The following is a 19,929-nucleotide window of genomic DNA, read 5'->3' on the forward strand; positions in this document are numbered from 1 at the left end:
CAAAATAAATTCCTTTCCCAGAGTGCCCTTTTCCTCGCCAGAGTCTGGGATTTCAGCACCTCTTGTGATTTACTGTGGGCGTCTCGGTCATGGTCACTCAGGAGAAGTGGGAGGCATGCATTTCCCACACTGTCATGTTTCGTACAGGAGTCATGGTGCAGAATGAGGGCCTGAGAGGCGATGAAAAGAGTCTCATAAGACTTGACTAGATTGCTTTGGTCTTAACTAACTAATCCCATCATTTAGGTATCTAAACTGCCATAAGGTCTTAAAATTATTGCTTCATTTGACTTAAATCATTTGTGCTGGCCTCAACAGAGCACTGGTTAATAAAGCAGGTTGGGCCTCTGTGATTGATTTTACAATGGGGAGTACAGCATGAGGTTTGTTCAGACTCTTCATGAACTTCAGCTTAAAAGTAAAGCTTTTCAGATCATGCAGTGTATGTGTTGTGCCTGAATCCAGCCTGTCTGTTTGCAGACAATGCAGCAGGGACATAAGGCTTTAAACACATCACTCAACTTGGCTGACCCAGCAGAGTGGAGGTCATCCTTTTTCAAAAAGTAAATTTTTATATGTCCTGCTCTTAATTTGTAGGAGCAGATGTGAAGTTTATGTCTTTTTTGGCAAAAAACCAACTCATTACTGAAATTAATCTGTCACATCCATCAGTGATGTTAGAAGTGGGTATCAGATGAACATCAGAATGTCAGGAGGTTACAGTATTTCTACTGGTGTGAAGTAAGTCCAGGTTCTCAGACATTGCCAGCGCCCCTCCCCTTTGAGTCAGTTCATTGCTTGGCCACGCAGATCCGCTCTGGTGTCAGATCAAAGGCCCATAAAGCTGCACTACGAGGGTCATCTGATCCATGATGGTTGTAGGGTCGAGTCTACAATATGTGGGATCAGTTCATTCAAGGAATTGGCCCTCAGCCTCTCACAGTGCAGAGTCAGAATCCCACCCCTGTTTTTGGTTTAACTGAAGATCTAAAATTAGTTTTGATGTTGCAAACAGATTTTCAGAATGATTATCTGTGGTTTTTACTTTCACAGGGTTTTACACTTTATGATAAGAGAAAAAGTTTTGTAAATGTTAAAACTTGATGGGAAGGATGCCAACTTATGTCTGCAGCCCATTTTTAAACTGTTTTGTTTCATGATCTCCTAAACTGTGAAGCATGTATTTATAGTTAATCCCTTTTGGCTCCCCAGGCATAGGCCGCAGAAAATATGCACTTGCTTGTTTATGCAAGCATAGCTAAATTCTTTCTAAAACCACTATATATTCAAGTCTGACAAGAAAGATTACTTTCTATGGAAACATGATTTTGGGACTAAAGTATGTCTTTTGAAACCATTTATGTGCTTTTTATAAAACTTTAGGCTTATGTTTTAAGCTTTTTGATTGTCATCATCTGAAAAAAACATGACAAAATTACAACTTGACCACAATAACGTAATCCTTAGGCTCCTTTTTCACAAGTTGACATTATTTTCCTTGGCATTTTTCAGCCAAATAAACATTGAAAAAAGAGCAAACTACATTTTATTTACATTGATGTAAAGTCATTGCTCACAGCCAGACACAGTCATCCAGATCGAGTCAGTGTAAACAAACCATCGGGATGATGAGCCAAGTGCATTTAAAAACAGATGCTCCCCTTTAGCCTCGTGGAATGTGCAAGCTGTGGAAATGCAGAGGAACTTTCCCGACCCCCATTCACTGTCTGCACAATGAGTTTACAAAGTGCAACAGAGCCGCCTTTGTGCTTGGCACAACTCCTTACATGTCATAACACCAGTTTTCTTTAACTTTATATTGATAGTAGTTGGGGCTTTTGAGGGCTCTCAAAAAAATCAGAGACAGAGATAAGTGGGTTTTTTTGTGCCGTTTGACAAGCATTTCTTCTATGTTTTGAAGGACAACTACCCTTGAGGTATTATCTTCGTAAAGTCACCCCACCCTCCTCATCACCAGCAGTATAGCTGTCAAGAGAAGCTGTTGCCTCAGCTGTGTTGAGTCAAGCTGTATGGCAGCTGTGTAGGGACATTTTGAGGCAACGGTAGACAGTTTTCTGACTGACTTTGCAGATTTTATCAGCGTCTCCAACAGCTCATCAACAAAACATCCTAGCCATCTTCCCTCTTGACTTCCAGAGACCCCCTGACTCCACAAGCCCACCCACTCACAACTGTGGAAAGAACCATTGCATCTAAATATTTGTAGAAAACCTAAACACTATTTGGGGGACCATTTCTGCAAACACGATTGCACATTTTACCTCAGCTTCGTTATCTACACATTGGTGCTATATGAGTGTTTGAGTTGTATTTAAGCTCCTCCACACACGAATGAACCGCAAAAGACATTATGCAATTATGGCACCCGCAAAATGTAGGCAAAGATGTAATTTTACACTAAAAACTGTATATTTGTGGCTGCTCGTTTTTCTCCGTTCTATATGTAGGATTCTGATTACACTGTCTTAACCTAACCCCTATACTTTTTTCCCCTCTAGCCATTGAATACCTTCTTTCTCTTCCCTTGTTTACTGCACACATGTCTAATCTGTCATCACTGTCTCCCATGCAACAGGACTGCAGCGTTTACGAGATGGAAGAAAAGATCCTTGAAGTTGTAAGTATGCTGTATCTCATTCCATAAATTCATGTAATCTAAACTATATGAGACCCAGAAGATCTCATAGATAAAAGCTTCAGTGTCTTTTAACATAGAGATTGTGTGGCACGCTTTCAGCAACAAGGTCGTTTTCTGAGTGAAGAGAGCAGACAGGTCCATAGGATCGCCAGTAGAGGGGGCGGGTCTAATCCGCCCCAACCATCAATCAGTGTTTCCTGTCGCTAACACTCTTTGGGCTTAAATCAGGCTTCCTCGAGTTGGTTTCAACAACCAAAGCACAGTATTTGCCCCTTGTTTTTTTCCCTGTCATTTCCCTTCACAGATCTTGTTTTCTTCTTTTACACTCCATCTTTTTTTAACCTGCTTCTTTCTTTCTGCTGCGTTTGGAATTTTTTGGAAATTTGTTTTCACCAGTGATTTTTAAGATTTTCTCCAAAAGTAATCAATATTGGTTGAAAACAAAGTGCATGTGTCACAGCTCCTCTCTAATTCTGACAAATTACAGGTTTTATCCTTAAAGGAGTAAAAGACTATGGAAGGGGTGTGTCCTCAGGGTGTGTCCCACACGACACACTAATAGTTCCTGTTAGCCCATTAATTATTAATGTGAGCACTAACAGACAGAGAGGCATGTACACAATCAGTAAGATGATTAGCTTCATGAGTGGCAGTGTACCCCAACTAAAACAGACACTATCTACTGGTTAGAATTGGCATAACACTTTATTAGAGGATTTATTTTTACTTGTCATAATAGCGATGAGTTTATTAAAGTCCTGCACATTGTTGTGTAATTATTAATACATTTTGTTTTGTTGTTTTCTTCTGCAGTCTAAGGTTTTGAACAATATCTGTGATCAGACCGTGAGAACCACATCTGACCCCCTCATGAGCCAGTCTGCATGCTTGGAGGAAGTCCAGCTGACTGACATCAAGCCAGGCGAGGGACTGGTGAGGAATGCTCACATTTTTCTTTTCTTTTCTTTTCAATTTTTTTTCTGAATTTTCCCACTTGTTAAATCCAAAACCTGCTCTCCTCGTTGGATATTTTCACCAGGAATGCATGAAATGCGTGTTAAATTGTTGCCCCCACTTTCTCTGTCTTACTTTTATCCCTTTCTGGGAACATTGTGTTTTTTTTGTTTTTTTTATAAACTAGGGAATGTACATCAAGTCTACGTATGACGGTTTACATGTCATCACTGGAACCACAGAACATGTAAGTATGACAGAAGAAACTTTAAAAGAATACAATCAGCTTCTCTCCATGAAAAGAATAATTTAGCTGCAGTCTTAAAACAGCTCCTGATATCAGCAGAACAAACACTCTTCTTCCTCCTCCTCCTCCTCCTCCTTCTCCACTGTGGGTACCATAAAGTGCAAAATCTTAAGGAGTTAAGAACTACTCATCTGTAAAGGGAATTGCTTGTTTCTTTACTAAACATGACAGCAAATATAACAAACAACCACCACAAAAAAAAGAAAAAAACTGATCTTTTACCCACACGGAGACAACCTGTCTGTGACTAACGCACAAGCGTCACTGCTACAGTCCTGCCTTCACGCCTCCTGTGCCTTAACGTGAATCAGGACCTGAATCATCAGCAATAATGACACGTTAATCCTGTTTGGCATCTGTGTGATATGAGAAACAATTCTGCTGAGATTCATACTTAGAAATAGGCAGTTTTTCCACAATTTTTGAGTGTTGTTTCTTAAGAAAACAGTAGGAAATGTGTAGGACGGTCAAAAATTACAGTTTTTCTAAAAGTAATTTGTGTGCAGAGTTTTCTGACAGTAGTCATCACGACCTATTTTTGTTCTTTAGTCTCCTGCAGATCTGTCAAGGAAGATCCATGCTGGTGATGAGGTGATACAAGTCAACCAGCAGACTGTGGTAGGAATCTCATTTTATGCTGCTTAGTTCTAAATAGAGTACTAATTGAGAGTATTATTTAATGTGTGCTCAAACTGTTTTAACCAGGTTGGCTGGCAGCTGAAAAACCTTGTTTTTAAGTTGAGGGAGGACCCCAAAGGTGTGGTTCTACTACTTAAGAAGAGGCCCACCAGCACTGGTGGTTTCACCCCTGCCCCCCTTAAGAACATGCGCTGGAAGCCTCCTGTACCTCAGGTACACACTCCCATACACGCTTCTCTCTTTCATCCTTCAAAAAACTGCAAAAGCCTGTACAGTATAATCACTGACAATCAATTATTGGGTTTTTAGGGAGTTGGTCCCATATGAACAAGTTTAGACAGAGCCACCCTGAAAGTGCTGCTGGCTGAACTGAATACACCATTGAGCTTTATCTTGAGGCACAACAAAAGACGGGAACGAATTCCCATGATGTCATGATGTCTCCAAGATAAAGCTGCCAGTCTGTAGTCTATTGGCTTTATTAGGCACAAACGACCCAGATGTTGCCATTAAAAAAGCCAGTGGAGCATAAAGTAATATACTTGGGTTAATCTTTATTTCTTTTTTGTCATGACAAAACATCCGGTGATTAAAGAAGGCAGCTGGTAAATATTTTTGCTCTAAAGTTAAATAACTGAATAAATGTTATATGCACTATACTGATCACATTGAACTGAAGTTGGTGTTTTATGCGTATTTTTACACTAGAGTCTCTTTTTAACAGATTGAGAGTCAATTATCCCGCTGTAAACTTAGACTTCCAGGTTGCAACAGTGCAGTCATGCGTAACCTGTTTTATAACCTGAGAAGGGATGATGAGAGGAGATAAGACCGCAGCCAAGATCTTCAAACAACAGAGGTTCTGGAAACAATGGAGGCCATGTACACTAGTATCTGTTCTAACAAGTACTCCAAGATATATTTGCCATATTGGCTTATCTGTGATAATGAGGCTCCAGTCAAAACAGAGACTCACAGAAATCACCTGGATCCAAAAGTAAACCACTTACAGCTTTTGCATGTGATTGTAACTCAGACAGAAAAAGAAGAAAAGGCCTCTTCAAATGTTTAGTTTGGCATTAATATATCATTCTCTAGGTTGGCCCAACAGCTGTGCTATTTTAGCTCTGAGAACTGCAGTAGATAAAAGTCAAATATTTAGCGGACATGATGTCGTTGAGAGTTGGGAAACATAACTGTGGTGAGCGAGCGAACATCTCACAGGCTATTTTGGACTTCAATTACAATCTTTCCATACCTCAAACAAGAAAATTTATACTCAGACGCACACAAGCACTAAATATCTCATCACTTATGGTGAACTCCTCCCATTGGCTAGCGAGTCATATTTGAGGTTGAAGAAACTGCAGCCAGAAACCAGGACTGAGAGTGATAACATGGATGCTGTAGGCTACTGAGGACTGGACCCTGTGGTCTTGGAGAATGGATTGATGCATTTACTAATAGCTGTTTGTTGTTGTTGTTTTTTCTCCAGAATAATTCCTCTCTGATCAGAGCCCAGTCCCCCTGTGGTTCAGCTAATGGATCAACCAAAAAGGAGAAGCCAGCTATCTTAGACTTGTACATTCCCCCTCCCCCTTTGATGCCATACACCCCAAGGTGAGCCATCTGATCTTTTTCACAACCTCTATTATTTAATAATGTAGAGCAGGGGTCCCGAACAGTACAGGTTTGAATCGATTGGTACCAGCCACACAAAGATCATAAAAAACTTTTCTTTCTAAGACAAAGCTTGGTTCAGCCTTTGATTAGCCATGTTTCTGGTAACTATGACATGTCTGTTCCGCCATCACACATATTTTATTTTTATTTTGCAGTATTTTCATTATTTTCTTGCAGCAACTCACTAATTTGGGAGTTCAGTAAACAGACACTTTGATTGGCTAAAATACTATTACTTCTTCATTTCTTCCTGGGCTGGGTTACAAGTGACTCCAGTTTCGAATTATGTGTAATTTTTTCAAAATAGTTTCATATTTTGTGGACCGTATTCGATGTGTTCACGGGACAAATATGGCCCTAGGACTGCCAGTTTATGAACACTTTAATGTGGCTTGATTTTATTGGAAAAGCTGAGCTCTAAAAGTTTAGGTTTTGTAAAAATAGAGCATTAAATGTACAACTCGAAGAACTTACAGCAAAGATGGACAGAGGTCTCCTGCTGGCTTTCATTAGTCAGACGTGCAGCTGATGGATAATCAGTGGGCTTCAGTCACGTCAGCAGCTCTCCCCATCCTCCCATTGCTCATCTTCAGCCCACTCTTCTTCCACCAGTTCCACGATAGCCTGTATTATTCAACAGTTTTATGTTACACCTCCAGAGAACACGCCCATAAGACAAACGTTTCAAGCCACATATTCTGAGGCCAATAACATTACTTGTTTGCAAAAACTTGATATTTTTTACTGTAATGCTGTGATCAATAACTGAACATTTGTTCCTGCGAACAGAGAGATGGCAACAGATTCCATATCCAGCATCAGTAAAAGACCAAAGGGCTCCGAGTCACCCAACTTCTTCCTGGACCAGGAGAGCAGAAAACGCATCTCCGACACTGATTTTGACAAGTTGAGCTCAGGTTGTCCTATTGAAGCCAACGTGATGCAGCCCAGAATGAGGGAAAATAAGCCTTCACGTGGTCAGTAGCCCCTCATCAAATAATCTTCATTATTCCTGTTACACATACTGAGTCAGACTGTTCCTAAAAGGAATCTGTTAACAAATATAAACTTTATGTCTCAAGGTAAGCCACGGCCACTGTCAATGCCAGCAGATACATGTGTTAAAATAGCTGATACATATGCCAAGCCTTGGGCACAAGGCAGGAAAGGTATGTTTTGTTTTTAGTTTTAGATTACAACTTTTTTTTCTCTTTAAATTAAAAAAAACATCTGTCTCTTTGTGTTAGGTGAGGACCTCCTCTACAGATACCTGAGTAATGAGCGGATCCCCACCATCGCTGAAGAGGTCCCATCAGTATCTTCGCCCTACAGGCCGGCAGCGGAGCGCCATCTCATCCGAGTGGACCACATCCGAGGCAGCCGCTACTACTCCAACTCAGACCTCCACAACAGCGCCACCATCCCCTACCAGGAAGACACGAAAAAGGCCGCCATGACCCCCATCTCAAAGCGGGCGCCGGCAGAACGCTCACTACTGGTCAGTTGGATCACGCGGCTTAAGCTATTGACTCACTGATGATGTGCTTCCTGTGCGGGGCTTCCTGTTCCTGTCCTGTGTCCTTCCTCAGTGCCTTTGATAGTTAACGGCCAGCTGGTTTTGGCAGCTTCGGGCTTTCTCACATTCCTCTCTCCCCCTCCTCCCCAAACCTCCATATTTCCCTGGTGTTACTGCTACTAGCAACTACTACTAGCAACTACAGCTCCTCCTCAATCAAACCTGCTTCTGTTGTACTCACTACATTAAGTCATCATGTGTTTAACACTGCCCACAATCCTCATCTCTGACTGCAAGCTGCAGGCTGAAGAGAACAGGTTTAGGATTAGGAGACTATGGCTTTGTCTGCTCTTTACGGACCTCTGTATACATAATAAGTTATGTCATTGTTTTCATTTTCAAGATGTTTCTGGTACACATATTTAATGCTTCAAATACTGAAGTAAGTTTCTCCGTTATGTGCTTTGGTTTTTATTTCCAATAAGTTTTAAAATAAAAAGCAAGTGATTTTTTTGTTTTGTTTTTTTAGTGAAACTGCTTTTAATTGATTTTTTTTTCCTCGAGTTGAATTTCTATCATCAGTTACTTCCATCACAGTCTGCCACTGGTTGCCTCTTGTAAGCTATGCATAAGATTTGTAGTCACTTTATGCAACTGTGCTGCATTCTTTTTTTGTTTTTTTGGTCAAAAGATGTTTACATCTTCTCACTAGTAAATTTGTGTGCATGTTTTAAGGCTATGCACTCTGTAGTGAACTTTTATATCTTGTGTTTCAGTTTTTTTTTCTCCAATAAAGGCCTTTGGTATACATATTGATGGTAAAAACTGGCATTTTAAAACCAGTGTTTTGAATTATTCTTTTAGGACACACAGGTCAAATCACTTTCTGACAGTTTGTGCTATAGAAAGATCACAAAAGACAGAATGACAGTATTATTTAATAAACTACGGGAAGTGTCTGTTGTTGCTTTTTCTGCCTTTTGTAAAATTTGCAAAGCTTTTTATTAAAAATCGTAGTTCATTTCATTGAACTTTTGTATTGTCTTTATTTTGTCAGTGCGTGTTGAATGATTGCCAAATGTGCCTCCATAATGAAGCAATTCCTTTTTATTTTTAAACTCTGAAGTCTGAATTGCCAAACTCTCATCCCTATATCGGCGTACAAACTTAAAATGGCCATTTGTAAGTGAAAACAAGTTTGGCCATTAATAATTTCCTCCCTGTGGCTAAATGTAGGAATAGACTCTGGTTTGAACTTTGAGGCAAATGCTGCTGCTTCTGTTTTTTAGGCATGTGGTGAAATTGGATAGCTGATGTCAAGTTACCTTTTTTTTGTCTCTCAGATGGTAATGCTTATGTAACTGCTTCTTGCTTTGATGAAATTTAATTTCCAGCTGGGGGAACATATGGCCAAAGCAGGTTTTCTGTCAGAGGATCTTTTCCCTGCACATATGTTGTGTTTTTAAACATTTAAACAGCAGCTTAGAGTTACCTTGCCTTCCATTTATTTGACAAATGTTTCTCTGCAGAAGATCAACACCTTTCACCATAAAACTAAAGTTCTGACCATCATTAAAAATGACCCACCGCTCACCTCTTTGCCCTTTGTTTTCTCAGCGCATGCATGTGATGTTTGTAAGGAGACTCTTTTCTCTCCTTCTCTTGGTGTTTCCATGTCTTGCTCTGCCCTTGCTTGCTGAGCTGTAGTCGCCCCGCGGCACTCTCTTAATTTGCACTTTCTGAAAACCTGTGGTCTGCTTAAATACTACCTGTGCTCTGTCAGACCTACTGCATAACGTTTGCTAACCACTAACATTTAATGCCTGCACATCACACAAATGGTTGCATGGGAATGATGAGCTCAGTTTCTGCTAGTTTGTGCACGTGTAAAAGTTTGATTATTAGTAACTGTTAACAGATCAAAAACCAGGACTGTGAAAATGCCCTGAATGTAAATAGCACTCATTTTTTGTCCAAAACTGAATTTAAAGGACCCAATCGCTATTTCTGGATCATGTTTACATTTTCTACATTTTCTGTGTTTATTGATCCAGATGAACTGATAATAGCTGTTAGCAGTGAGCCTTAGCCAGTGCACTTTAAAGTTGTTTGTTTAAGAGCAGGGCTGATCAGCTTACAGTTAGCAAAATATGGAATTTACAAGATTATTGGTATTTTTTATGTTAACAGAAGTTATTGCTAAAGGGTTGAGGTTTTTGCCAACCCTCATGAGGTGGTGAACCCCTTCCTAACAGAACACCAGCTTCTTATACTAAATTATGTTGCTTATCTATCACCAGTTAACCTTATTAATTCTAGGTTTCTCCATCTAAAACAACATATATTTATTTTCTAATTTTCCTTTAAGCTAGTCTAACTTGCTAGTATCAAATTAAAAAGTAGTATATAATTAAAAAAAAAAGAAAAACATTTGTCAACATTTGGTTTGTTGTCTCCTAGGGTCTAAAAATGGTTTAAAATAATATATACTTTCAATTGCTTAGATTTCACAGTCTCCTTACTTTTAGGCTACTGGAATGTAATTTAGAAAAGAGATATTTATTTTTTTGTAGCAGAAAATAAGAAATGCAGCATCATTCAGGGATAATAAAAAATGAATCTAAAAGAAGAAGTTGAATGATTTATAAGTTTCCATCAAACCGAGCCTTCCAGCTTGCATGATTTAACATTTCTTTATGTATCGCAGGGACCTGACTGGTTCTCTAGCAGTGACTTCCTAAACCGGTAAGTTTCTCTGCTTCTGTCGCACATAATTTAACGTGTAGCTCAGATGAGAAACAGGAGCGGGGTGGGTGGGAGTGACAGTCAGCGGGCTGTGCAGTCTTTTTAAAACAAGCCGAAGGTCAAGGGTGGGGTGCTTTTTATGATCATGGAAAATGTACTTAAAATATGTCACAAAGACAGAAACTTGTTCAGATTACTTGTGGTTATTTTTCTTCAGGATAAAAGAAATTGTCATTCAATTTAGGATTTATTTATCTCTCAAGACCTCCAGTTTCCAACATGTCCCACGCACCAATGTGTAAATCCACCCCTGAGACTCCTTCCTCTGCCAGAGAATCTTCAGAAATACCAATCTTATGACAAAACTTGATTCTTCTGAGCTTTCGATCATAAATAACCCCATCCTGCTGTGAAATGTGGCACTGGGTAAGGATTGCAGTTCCCATCTCAGCCTTGGCCCCGGGGTCTCTGGCTGAGCAGTTGTGGCTCCCCACATTAACGCTGTAATCAATGACTAAATGGATTGCACAAACCTCTCCTCATCTGTCCCTGGCTGTTCTATTCTAAGTGCTGCACGCAAGCTCATCACATCCGGCCCGTTCCACGCTCAATCAAAACAAATTACTCACATTTGGAATACGCCATGGTAAATCTCATAGGAAGGCAGGTGACTCATCGCTGGTGGCGGTTACAGACAAGTGGCATGAAATGGGCTTTGACTGACAGCGGATTTAATTAGTTGTCACATGCACTTTACGGGGCCGATTTGTGAAAAGAACCTGTTAAAGTTCTGCAAAAAGCTCCCGCAGTTCTCAGTCATAAAACAGGACGAAACACTTAAAAGGAAAAAGAAATCTTTCAGACCGGTGGAGAACAACAAAAAACAACTTTGCAGGAACTAAATGCCAACTTTTAAAATGCCTCCACAAATATTTAGCCAGATTGTAGCAGAGATAAATGTAATTGGTGCTTACAAATAAGATGAAACCTCCCTAGTGTATGAGAAAGTTTACTGGAAAGTCCAGACTGGCATAATTTGTTGAGTTTCAAACCACGAATGAGCTTTTTTTTTATTTCTTGTTCCTGCAGATACAATCAACCACATTTCCGATCTTGGTCCTTCTCTCAAGCCGTAAGTAGCCGATCATCCACCCATCTGTGTCATTATCTGCTTAAATTAGTGTAAATTTGCGAACTACTCTTTGCTGTCTGAGGAATGTCTCTGGCCTCAGCCTTTTACAAGAGGCAGTGAAATCGAGAGCCTCAATTACAAGCCCATTACATTTAACACAGAGATAAAACAAGATTAAAGCTCTGTGAGAAACACACACACACACACACACACACACACACAAACCAAACCAAAGAAACATAACCTGTCTCTTGTGGGTAGTTTTCATTCTCAACATACTTCTGCTTGACTAAATATACTTCTCTGTTGGAAAACATGGCAACAAAAGTGCTTCAATAAAAAGTACAGAAGTCATGTCAATAAAATATTAAAAAGTAAAAGAAAGATCTACTAAAATAAAAACTGTATTGAAAGAAACTTGGAATGATAATGTTGAATTTTATGTCACATGGGCAAAAATCCCAGAACAGGGCAAACTAAAGACTACAAATGTGTCCACTTATTCTGATTGGTTTTTATTTGTGAAAACTCTCTCCTTAATGTAGAATAATGTCATTGAAATGTGTTTTATATTGACCTCATAATCCTTTAGACTGATAAAATGGGGATCTGTTGGTTTAATGTGCATCATCACTGGGTGAAATTGATATCATATCATAGTTTTTGTTAGTGCAATCTTTGCTTCTTTTTTTTTGCTTTGTGTTTAACACCAATAAGCAAGTGTCAGCGTGATTACACAGAAGTAAAAAGCAGCAGATTGTGCGTGACGTGGTCGTGCTGAACGTTCCTCGGGTAGAAAATCGATCTCGCACCCTTTTGCTTTTGGCAGACGTGGAAATGAAATGACCAGGAGAGCAGACTGAGAACTGCACTCACAGAAACTGAACGCCCATGGAACCCATACACCTCCACCAGGAGCAGATGGATTAGACATTTAGTCAGCAAGTGAGAAAATCACATTCGTAAAGAATTAAGATCCATTTGTGACTTTTTCAGCATCATTTATAATAACCTTAACTTAGTCCCAGTCTATATATAGAAGAAAGAATCAAGGAAAATGTCCCTGGGTTCTGTTTTAAATAACTGAAGTATGTGTGTGTGGTTCTGTCTGTGGGGCTGAGATCAGTGGCAGCTTAAATGGACAGTTAGTTACCACCAAACAGCAGGTGAGGGGCATCATGCAGCCTCCAAGCTAGAACTGGATATTATTCCCGCTCCCTTCCCCCTTTTGCATCATGTGAGTTTCGCCTGCTGAATCAAAGCTCTGTTTGTCCCCTCACACACACACACACACACACACGTGCATTCAGTTTCTGGGTGGTGGGGTGGGGGGATCAGCTAAGTGGCATGTCAGTTCTGTGCATGAATAATGGTGGGAGATGGATGGTGTGACTAATCTGCTCTCCTGTGAATCCTGGACGTCTTTGACACGAGTCGCAGATAAGATTACCTCACTTCCACCACTGTAGCCCAAAACATCTCAGCTCGAGGAGAGATGCTGTGGCTGCAATCCTGCTCCCAACTCTGTTAAAAGGCCCCAGTGTGCGCTGTAACATAATATTTGTAATAAGTTATATTTTAATTTTAATGTAGTTCTTTTTTATTTACATCAAAAACTGAACTTGGAAGTTTTGAATACGTACACATTTTTTACTAAAAATAACACTTCTTGTGTGCTGTTGAACATACCACATGTTAAACCTGTAGTTTTGCTTATTTTAAATTCAGAGCAAAAACCTTTTTGTTTGTTTGTTTTAATGTTGTAGATAAAAAAGAATATGTGTGAAAGTGATAATATTAATTTCTTACACATTGTTTTATTGACAGTTGTTTTTACTTATTTGGATTGAAGTCATTTAAATGCAGTTTGGAAGAGGATTATTTTACTGAAACGTTTATCTGATTTTTATGCACTAATGTTGATTTTCAACCACTGATAAGCCTCATTGAAGAAGCAGAAGACATTTCTTATCCAGTAACTGATCTTATTTTAATGTGAACTTCATTAAATCATGCTTTTATTGTAATGGCATTTTTCAAAAGTGTAAAAAACTCAGCTTGTGTTACAAAAAAAGTGTAGTTTTAAGATCTCATTTTAGTGGCTCTGAAAGAGTCTACATTGTGGTAATTTGGCGACATCTAGTGGTAAAAAACGCTAACTGCGAGTTCTAGCCGAGAGGAAAAACATTCATTTTATCTGAATAGAAAAACAAACAAACACAAAAAAACCCTCTTGTGTTTTGACTGTGTTAAGAATAAAATAAAAAATAAAAATAAAATAAAAAATAAACAAACAGAGAGAGGTGGTACCCTCTGAATTTTAAAAGGTAACGTCACCCAGAAAGGCCTTGAATTCACCTGAGACCAGCCGAGTTTTTTCTTTGGGGCTTCTTGGTGTTGAAAATGTTCGCTGAGGTTTGGTTGAGCTTTGAGCAAAGTGTTCGGAGCAAACTACGTTCACTGAGACAGTGGTGGCAGGTATAGTAGCTGTTTTATTGATAACGAGTTAAAACATTACAATTTTCCGTATTTGTTTACTTTTTTGGACTTGTAGCAGACCACAACATGAGGCTAGCTTTGCAGATAATCAGGACAAACATGGATTTGTTTGTATATTTAACATGTAGGAAAACGTGTTTCATATTTGTGATTTGACTGTCACAATTTTCTGGATATTTTCTAAATATTTTTGACAGGAAGTTACACGTTTGTCAGCCTTAATGATAATCAATAAAGTTTAATTTGGTGCAATTAATAAGCCCCGCCCCCAGACACGCTGTAAACAGTGAAGATAAACAACATAGATAAAACATAATTTAAATTTTGTCAGGATTTAAAGTAATTTTTAAGTCTTGGGGTAGTTCTGATGACTTTGTTTGGAGGGTAAAGTTAAAATGCATTTGACTTTTCGGATCTGAAAAAAAATATGTCAGGAAGTTGGTTACCAAACAGATGCAGAAACTTTAAGTTCTGAGCTGTGGTTATTGTGGTGATTATTTACACGTTCTCTAACTCAGACACCCGGAATGCAAATGATGCGCTTGTGTTATGAAAGAGAGGTTAGATGGGAGCCTGCAGCAGTGCTTTTTTCCTACTTTCTATTACCATCAGGTTGGTAATAGAAAGTAGGAAAAAAGCACTGCTGCAGGCTCCCATCTAACCTCTCTTACCTCTATTACCATCAGGTTGGTAATAGAAAGTTTCAAAACCCAAATTCTTTCCGTTGGGACGTTCACGCATTGTAAGTAAATAAGAAGAGCTGCAGGAAACCTGAGGACTAACTGCGTGGATGTTACATTTATTGACACTTTTTCTGGTGCAGTTTTCTCACGGCTACAGAAATAGACGAGAGGATATATTTCAAAGTTGGTGTGAACTCTACCAGGTCATCTGATTGATTTGGCAAGCATTGGCTTGTTAAATATATGTGTGGGTTTTTTTTTCTTCCCTCTGGCAGCTTTTAAACTTTAGAAATAAGGAACTCTTATATGCAGAGGAAGTTAGTCAATAAAGGCAGTGGATTTCTCAATGTCTCTGTGAATTTCGGACATTACGCAGCAACTAATGTGTTTTAAAAAGCTAAAACACCGAGGCACTGCAGAGAAATTTCGTCAAGTTTTTTGAGATTCCCCCATTTACTCAATTTATGTGTCACAGAGTCTGAGACCACTGACAGTGAAATATGGGACCATCGGTGACCAACAGTGTGTCAGTGCTGTTTGTGAGGAGATTTTTTAAGTTTTTAGCCCTTCTTTCTGACTCAACTTCCTCTTACAGAGATGGTGAAACTCAACACGTATGTCTCTTTCTCTCAGCACAAGCAGATTTGAAAAAAAAAAAATCATTGCCTGTGTGTCTGTTTATGATGCCACTTCCTCCCGCAGAAAGGAGGACAAAATCCTTTTTGGACGGATTATTTGTCTGTAGCGATACTGTCAACCTACAAATCTGTTGAGGTTTTTCGTCTGGTTTCACTCTACAGGCTGCCTTCCCCATATCTGTGACGCCTTTAATGGCTGCCGATGACTACAACCCTGTAAGTCCTAACTTTTTTTTATTTTTTTGTTGGTTTTTTTTAGTGCCATTTACATTCACAGAGGCGATACTTCTGCTTCTCCTATTTTGTGCTGACTAAGTTTGATACGTTCTGCTAGACTTCAGTACAGGGTGGACGCCTGTCTGTTCTCTTTTTCTGTTTTTATCTTCTATATTTTAAAATTCACATGCAGGCAGAGAGAGAGTTAAGAATTTAAAGAGACTAAAATCATAGGCGTAAAGTAAATAAAGACGATGTGTGTGAGAAACAGGATGTTCGAGGTGACCTGTTTTTCTCGGCTGTAGAGTCTGACAGTTTTCTCCGGTTGTTCTCCTCTCCTAAAGGTCTCCCTGCGACACAAATCAAAGAGGAAGAGCCGAGGAGGTAAGCCAGCACTTGTTACTTTGTGTGTACAACCGCCCGCAGCTGTACTTTAGACCACCAGTGGGTGTGCGTGAAGTGGCAGGGCAATTAATGTATACAGAGGGTTTTTAGACAAGCCACTGTTACTTTCGCTTTACTTCTTCTTCGTTCTGCCTCTCTGCTGCATCTCTCTTCTCCTCTGAGGGGCCAACTTTGGTTTTCATGGCACCTACTTTATAACCACATCAGGTAGGGTTAATGGAACACTGGCCTTCAGAGCAGCCAGTTTCGAAGCGTTTCACGGGTTGTTTCAGTGTTATTTTTAGAAGCGATTTAATTATCAATCAAGCTCTGTGACCTAGATTAACTCCAAAAGAAATGTTTAGTTTTTTTTTGCGGTGTTGTGATGTTTTGCTCCAGCTCTTTCTGCATCTGCTTAGAACAAAGCGGACAAGTTCTCTGTGCACTTACGCATTTGTTTTTTGTGCATAGGCGATGGTACAATGAGCAGGAGACGTGTGTCGGTCAAAGATCTGGGTCACCCGGATCACCAGGGCTGGCTGTACAGGAAGAAGGAGAGCAAAGGCTTCCTGGGCATCAAATGGAAGAAATACTGGTTTGTTCTGAAGAAAACTGCCCTGTACTGGTACACCAATCAGTTGGTGAGTAAAATACTACTTTATCAGTTCATCTGTGTAACATAAAAACACGTGCCAGGTGCAGATGTACCTGAACAAACCCTGAAATACAAAGAATTACATCAAACGTTCAGCAAAAGATTTATTGGTCTCAGTTTCCCCATTGTGCAGGCTGTTAATCTGTTTTACTACTGTCAGTTTTCTTCTGTTTTGACAAAATGGTTGACCGATTGTAGTATTTTCTGCTGCTTTCTCTGAGTTGATCTTTGAAATAATGCCAGTTGTTTGAGTTTTAATTGGTAACTAAACCAATGACAGGATGAAAACCAAAAGGCAGATTGTTCTAAACACACAGAGCCTCAGTAGTTTGTTGCAAGGATTAACTGAACCACTGGTGACCACATTTATTATCACCCACCGGCAAAAGGCAGTGTGAGTACTTGTCCATCTGTTAGCAAAATATCTCACAAACCACTGGACGTTTTCAATAAAATTTTCAGAGAGTAATCACTGGATGTACATCTACAACTGATTAACTTTTAGTGGCAGTCCCATTCAAGATGGCTGCCACAGCTGATCAGTATTAGCCAACATTAAAATGACTAGAACTCAGTAGATTTCACAGATATTGAGCTAAAATTTGTTGGGTTCATAGCTTTGAGTCACTCAGAACACGGTGACAAACATTTCGCAACATGAGATAAAGTTCAACTCAGATGGCTAAAACTGATGATGATCTGAGTTTAAAACTTGTTTTTTATTTTAATTTTTTGTCAATTTTACATAAATGCTTAGCTGAATTGTCACATTCTGACCAGAAAACATAGCAGTAAAATGTAAATTTAGGTGTTGTTTTGGATCTACGGTACTTGAGTTTGTTATGGAAAAGAATGCAAAAAAAAAGTGAAATTAGATATTTTTGAAGGTGTTTTTTTAACGCTTTGAATAAAAAAAGTGCATTTCAAATTGAAAGCCAGCTCACACGTTTCTCACTCTTTTCATTTACATATCCTTTTGAACACGCAGTGCAGGTTTCACCACCATTTAGCTGCAGCTCCGCAAAATCTCTAAAACGAGTGATGTGTTAAAGAGATTAAAAGCTTTATAGTCCCCCGCCGCCTTCAAGTGCAACACAGACTGAAACTGAGTCATTCGAGTTTCTTCCACCTCTGTCGTCTATCTGCCTCTACAGGAACTGTTGAGCTGTGTTTCTGTGTTTCCTGTTCATGTCTGTGTCACTTACCGGCCCTCAGACAGACACACTGACATGCTTGCTTTACTGGCATTCACTTCAGTCAGTTAACTGTACATGCTACAGCCCGGCCCCGCGAGTCGTCAGGAAGTGGTTTGAAAGTGTCAGTGCTTACTCGCCCGATCTGTGTCTTGCAGGCAGAGAAGGCTGAGGGCTACATTGACCTCACCAACTTCGTGATAGACGTCGCCATTGAGTGCAAGAAGAAACAGTGAGATCAATTTTTTTTCTGTTTTTCCTCCCACTGTTAGTGGTTTCAGTTGAAATGTATCTATATTTATATCAACAGCTGTATGCAACAAACATAGGAGTGCACCAAGCTTGGGATAAATTAAAATTAATTAACTTTTCCACTTCCTTAATAGCTTTTTCCCCTACCTTATCTTGATAGGTGTTAGAGATTTAATTATTTTGAGTTTTCTTTATTGTTTTTGCATAAATCCAACCTGAAATGTCAATCCCACTTCCATTAAAAATAAAAAAAATCTTACATTTGGTTACTCCATCATTCTGCTCAATAAATATCACTTATCTGTGTGAAGTATCTAATGTGAAAGTCTCACTGGTTGCAGATAAATGTTTTCAGGAACTGCAGCTTCATTCTGCACATCAGCTTAAATGAAAAAAAAACAACAACTTCTGCCTCACATAAACTGCTGCAGTTTTTTTCCCCACAACATTTTAACTGGATTAAAGTCAAGATTTTGACCTGTCCAAGCAGAAACATCCATGATTTCTTTCTGCTTTCTGTCCCATTCTTGTTCTAACCCTTTTTGGGAAGGCTAAAAACGGTCTCAAATTTTGCTAATTTATGCAAGTTCTGACTTCAGATTTGTCTAAGCTAACTTTTTTTTCACTAATGCTAGCTAAGATCTTCTTTTTTAAATTTTTTTGCACAGTACTTTACTTCCTTCACCCTTTCAAGTACCTTCTGGCACTGGCCAGACCAGAACTGTAAATAAGAAACTGTTCTTAATGTCTTGCCTGGTAAAATAAAAGTTAAATAATATGAAATATATTTCAACAAACAAATATACCTCTTTCAAACCCCTTACTCTAATTATATCTTCAAATTCACTGCTATTCCTATAAGTTTAGATACTTTCACAGATGAGTAGAATAAATAGTTCTCTTCAATTAAAAATAACCAGGTATTGATTTGTGTCATTTGTTTGATTAGGTTCTCTTTACCTTTTTAATCTTGTTTATCTTGAAATGATTTCCTGCCTGTTTTTCCTCCTGCAGTGCCTTTAAAGCATGCCATCCTAAAGTCATGATGTTTTATTTTGCGGCTGAGAGTCATGACGACATGAACATGTAGGTACAACGACATATAAAGTTACGGTTTTTTTTTAATCGCGTGAACATTTTGTGTCAGAACTGTAGTAAGCTTGAATCATTTGTTCTTTTCAGATGGTTGAATAAGCTCGGGCTGGCTGCCATTCACTATGGGCAAACGGATCAAAATACAGCAGCAGGTGAGCACCTGTGGTAACCTGTTGTCTGTTTCCTGTTTGTCTCAGTTCTGGGTCACTTGTGAACACATTTGACGAACCAACTACTGACTTAACTGCATGTTAAATTGTGTTTTGGCTGCTCATTGACTTCTTGCCTAGTGTTTGTTACATAACTGAGCCTAATAAACTGTTTATAAATGTTTCAACAATAAATGCACCTCAGATGCATCTGTAACCTCTCAATATAGAATTACTGTCAATTACAAGTTTGGGTTGATTGTGAGGAAGCATTTTAAGGACCTATCCACTTATGATTCACTCAGGGTGCATGAAAACAATAAAATATGAACTTGATGTGTCATATAACACCTTTTGTGCATCTTCCCACACAAACATGGCTGTTCAGAGTGCTATAGTGAAGCCAGTGATCATGAAGAAGCTGAAAGCACAGAGATCCCCCCTCCACCTTACTCTGAAGAGACTCTGCGGAGCTCGGTGAATGTGTCTGATCCACCTGGGAGCACACATCAGGTCAGCTGATAAAAGTG

The 19,929-nt window shown here is 39.2% G+C and overlaps 1 protein-coding gene across 1 annotated transcript in view; it reads left to right on the top strand.

The window, feature by feature from the left end:
* LOC108236660 (connector enhancer of kinase suppressor of ras 3) overlaps window positions 1-19,929 on the top strand; it is a 40,311-nt gene that overhangs the window by 17,865 nt on the left and 2,517 nt on the right. The window contains exons 5-22 of the mRNA XM_017417486.3: window positions 2,597-2,638; window positions 3,473-3,592; window positions 3,801-3,860; window positions 4,470-4,538; window positions 4,626-4,772; window positions 6,055-6,179; window positions 7,032-7,219; window positions 7,325-7,411; window positions 7,490-7,740; window positions 10,466-10,503; window positions 11,593-11,635; window positions 15,618-15,671; window positions 16,016-16,055; window positions 16,527-16,696; window positions 18,062-18,135; window positions 19,170-19,241; window positions 19,338-19,402; window positions 19,788-19,912. Coding sequence (XP_017272975.1) covers window positions 2,597-2,638; window positions 3,473-3,592; window positions 3,801-3,860; window positions 4,470-4,538; window positions 4,626-4,772; window positions 6,055-6,179; window positions 7,032-7,219; window positions 7,325-7,411; window positions 7,490-7,740; window positions 10,466-10,503; window positions 11,593-11,635; window positions 15,618-15,671; window positions 16,016-16,055; window positions 16,527-16,696; window positions 18,062-18,135; window positions 19,170-19,241; window positions 19,338-19,402; window positions 19,788-19,912 — 1,770 coding nt within the window. The remainder of the gene's footprint in view (window positions 1-2,596; window positions 2,639-3,472; window positions 3,593-3,800; window positions 3,861-4,469; window positions 4,539-4,625; window positions 4,773-6,054; window positions 6,180-7,031; window positions 7,220-7,324; window positions 7,412-7,489; window positions 7,741-10,465; window positions 10,504-11,592; window positions 11,636-15,617; window positions 15,672-16,015; window positions 16,056-16,526; window positions 16,697-18,061; window positions 18,136-19,169; window positions 19,242-19,337; window positions 19,403-19,787; window positions 19,913-19,929) is intronic.

This window comes from Kryptolebias marmoratus, linkage group LG10 (assembly GCF_001649575.2).
Source record: "Kryptolebias marmoratus isolate JLee-2015 linkage group LG10, ASM164957v2, whole genome shotgun sequence".
Taxonomy (NCBI): Eukaryota; Metazoa; Chordata; class Actinopteri; order Cyprinodontiformes; family Rivulidae; genus Kryptolebias; species Kryptolebias marmoratus.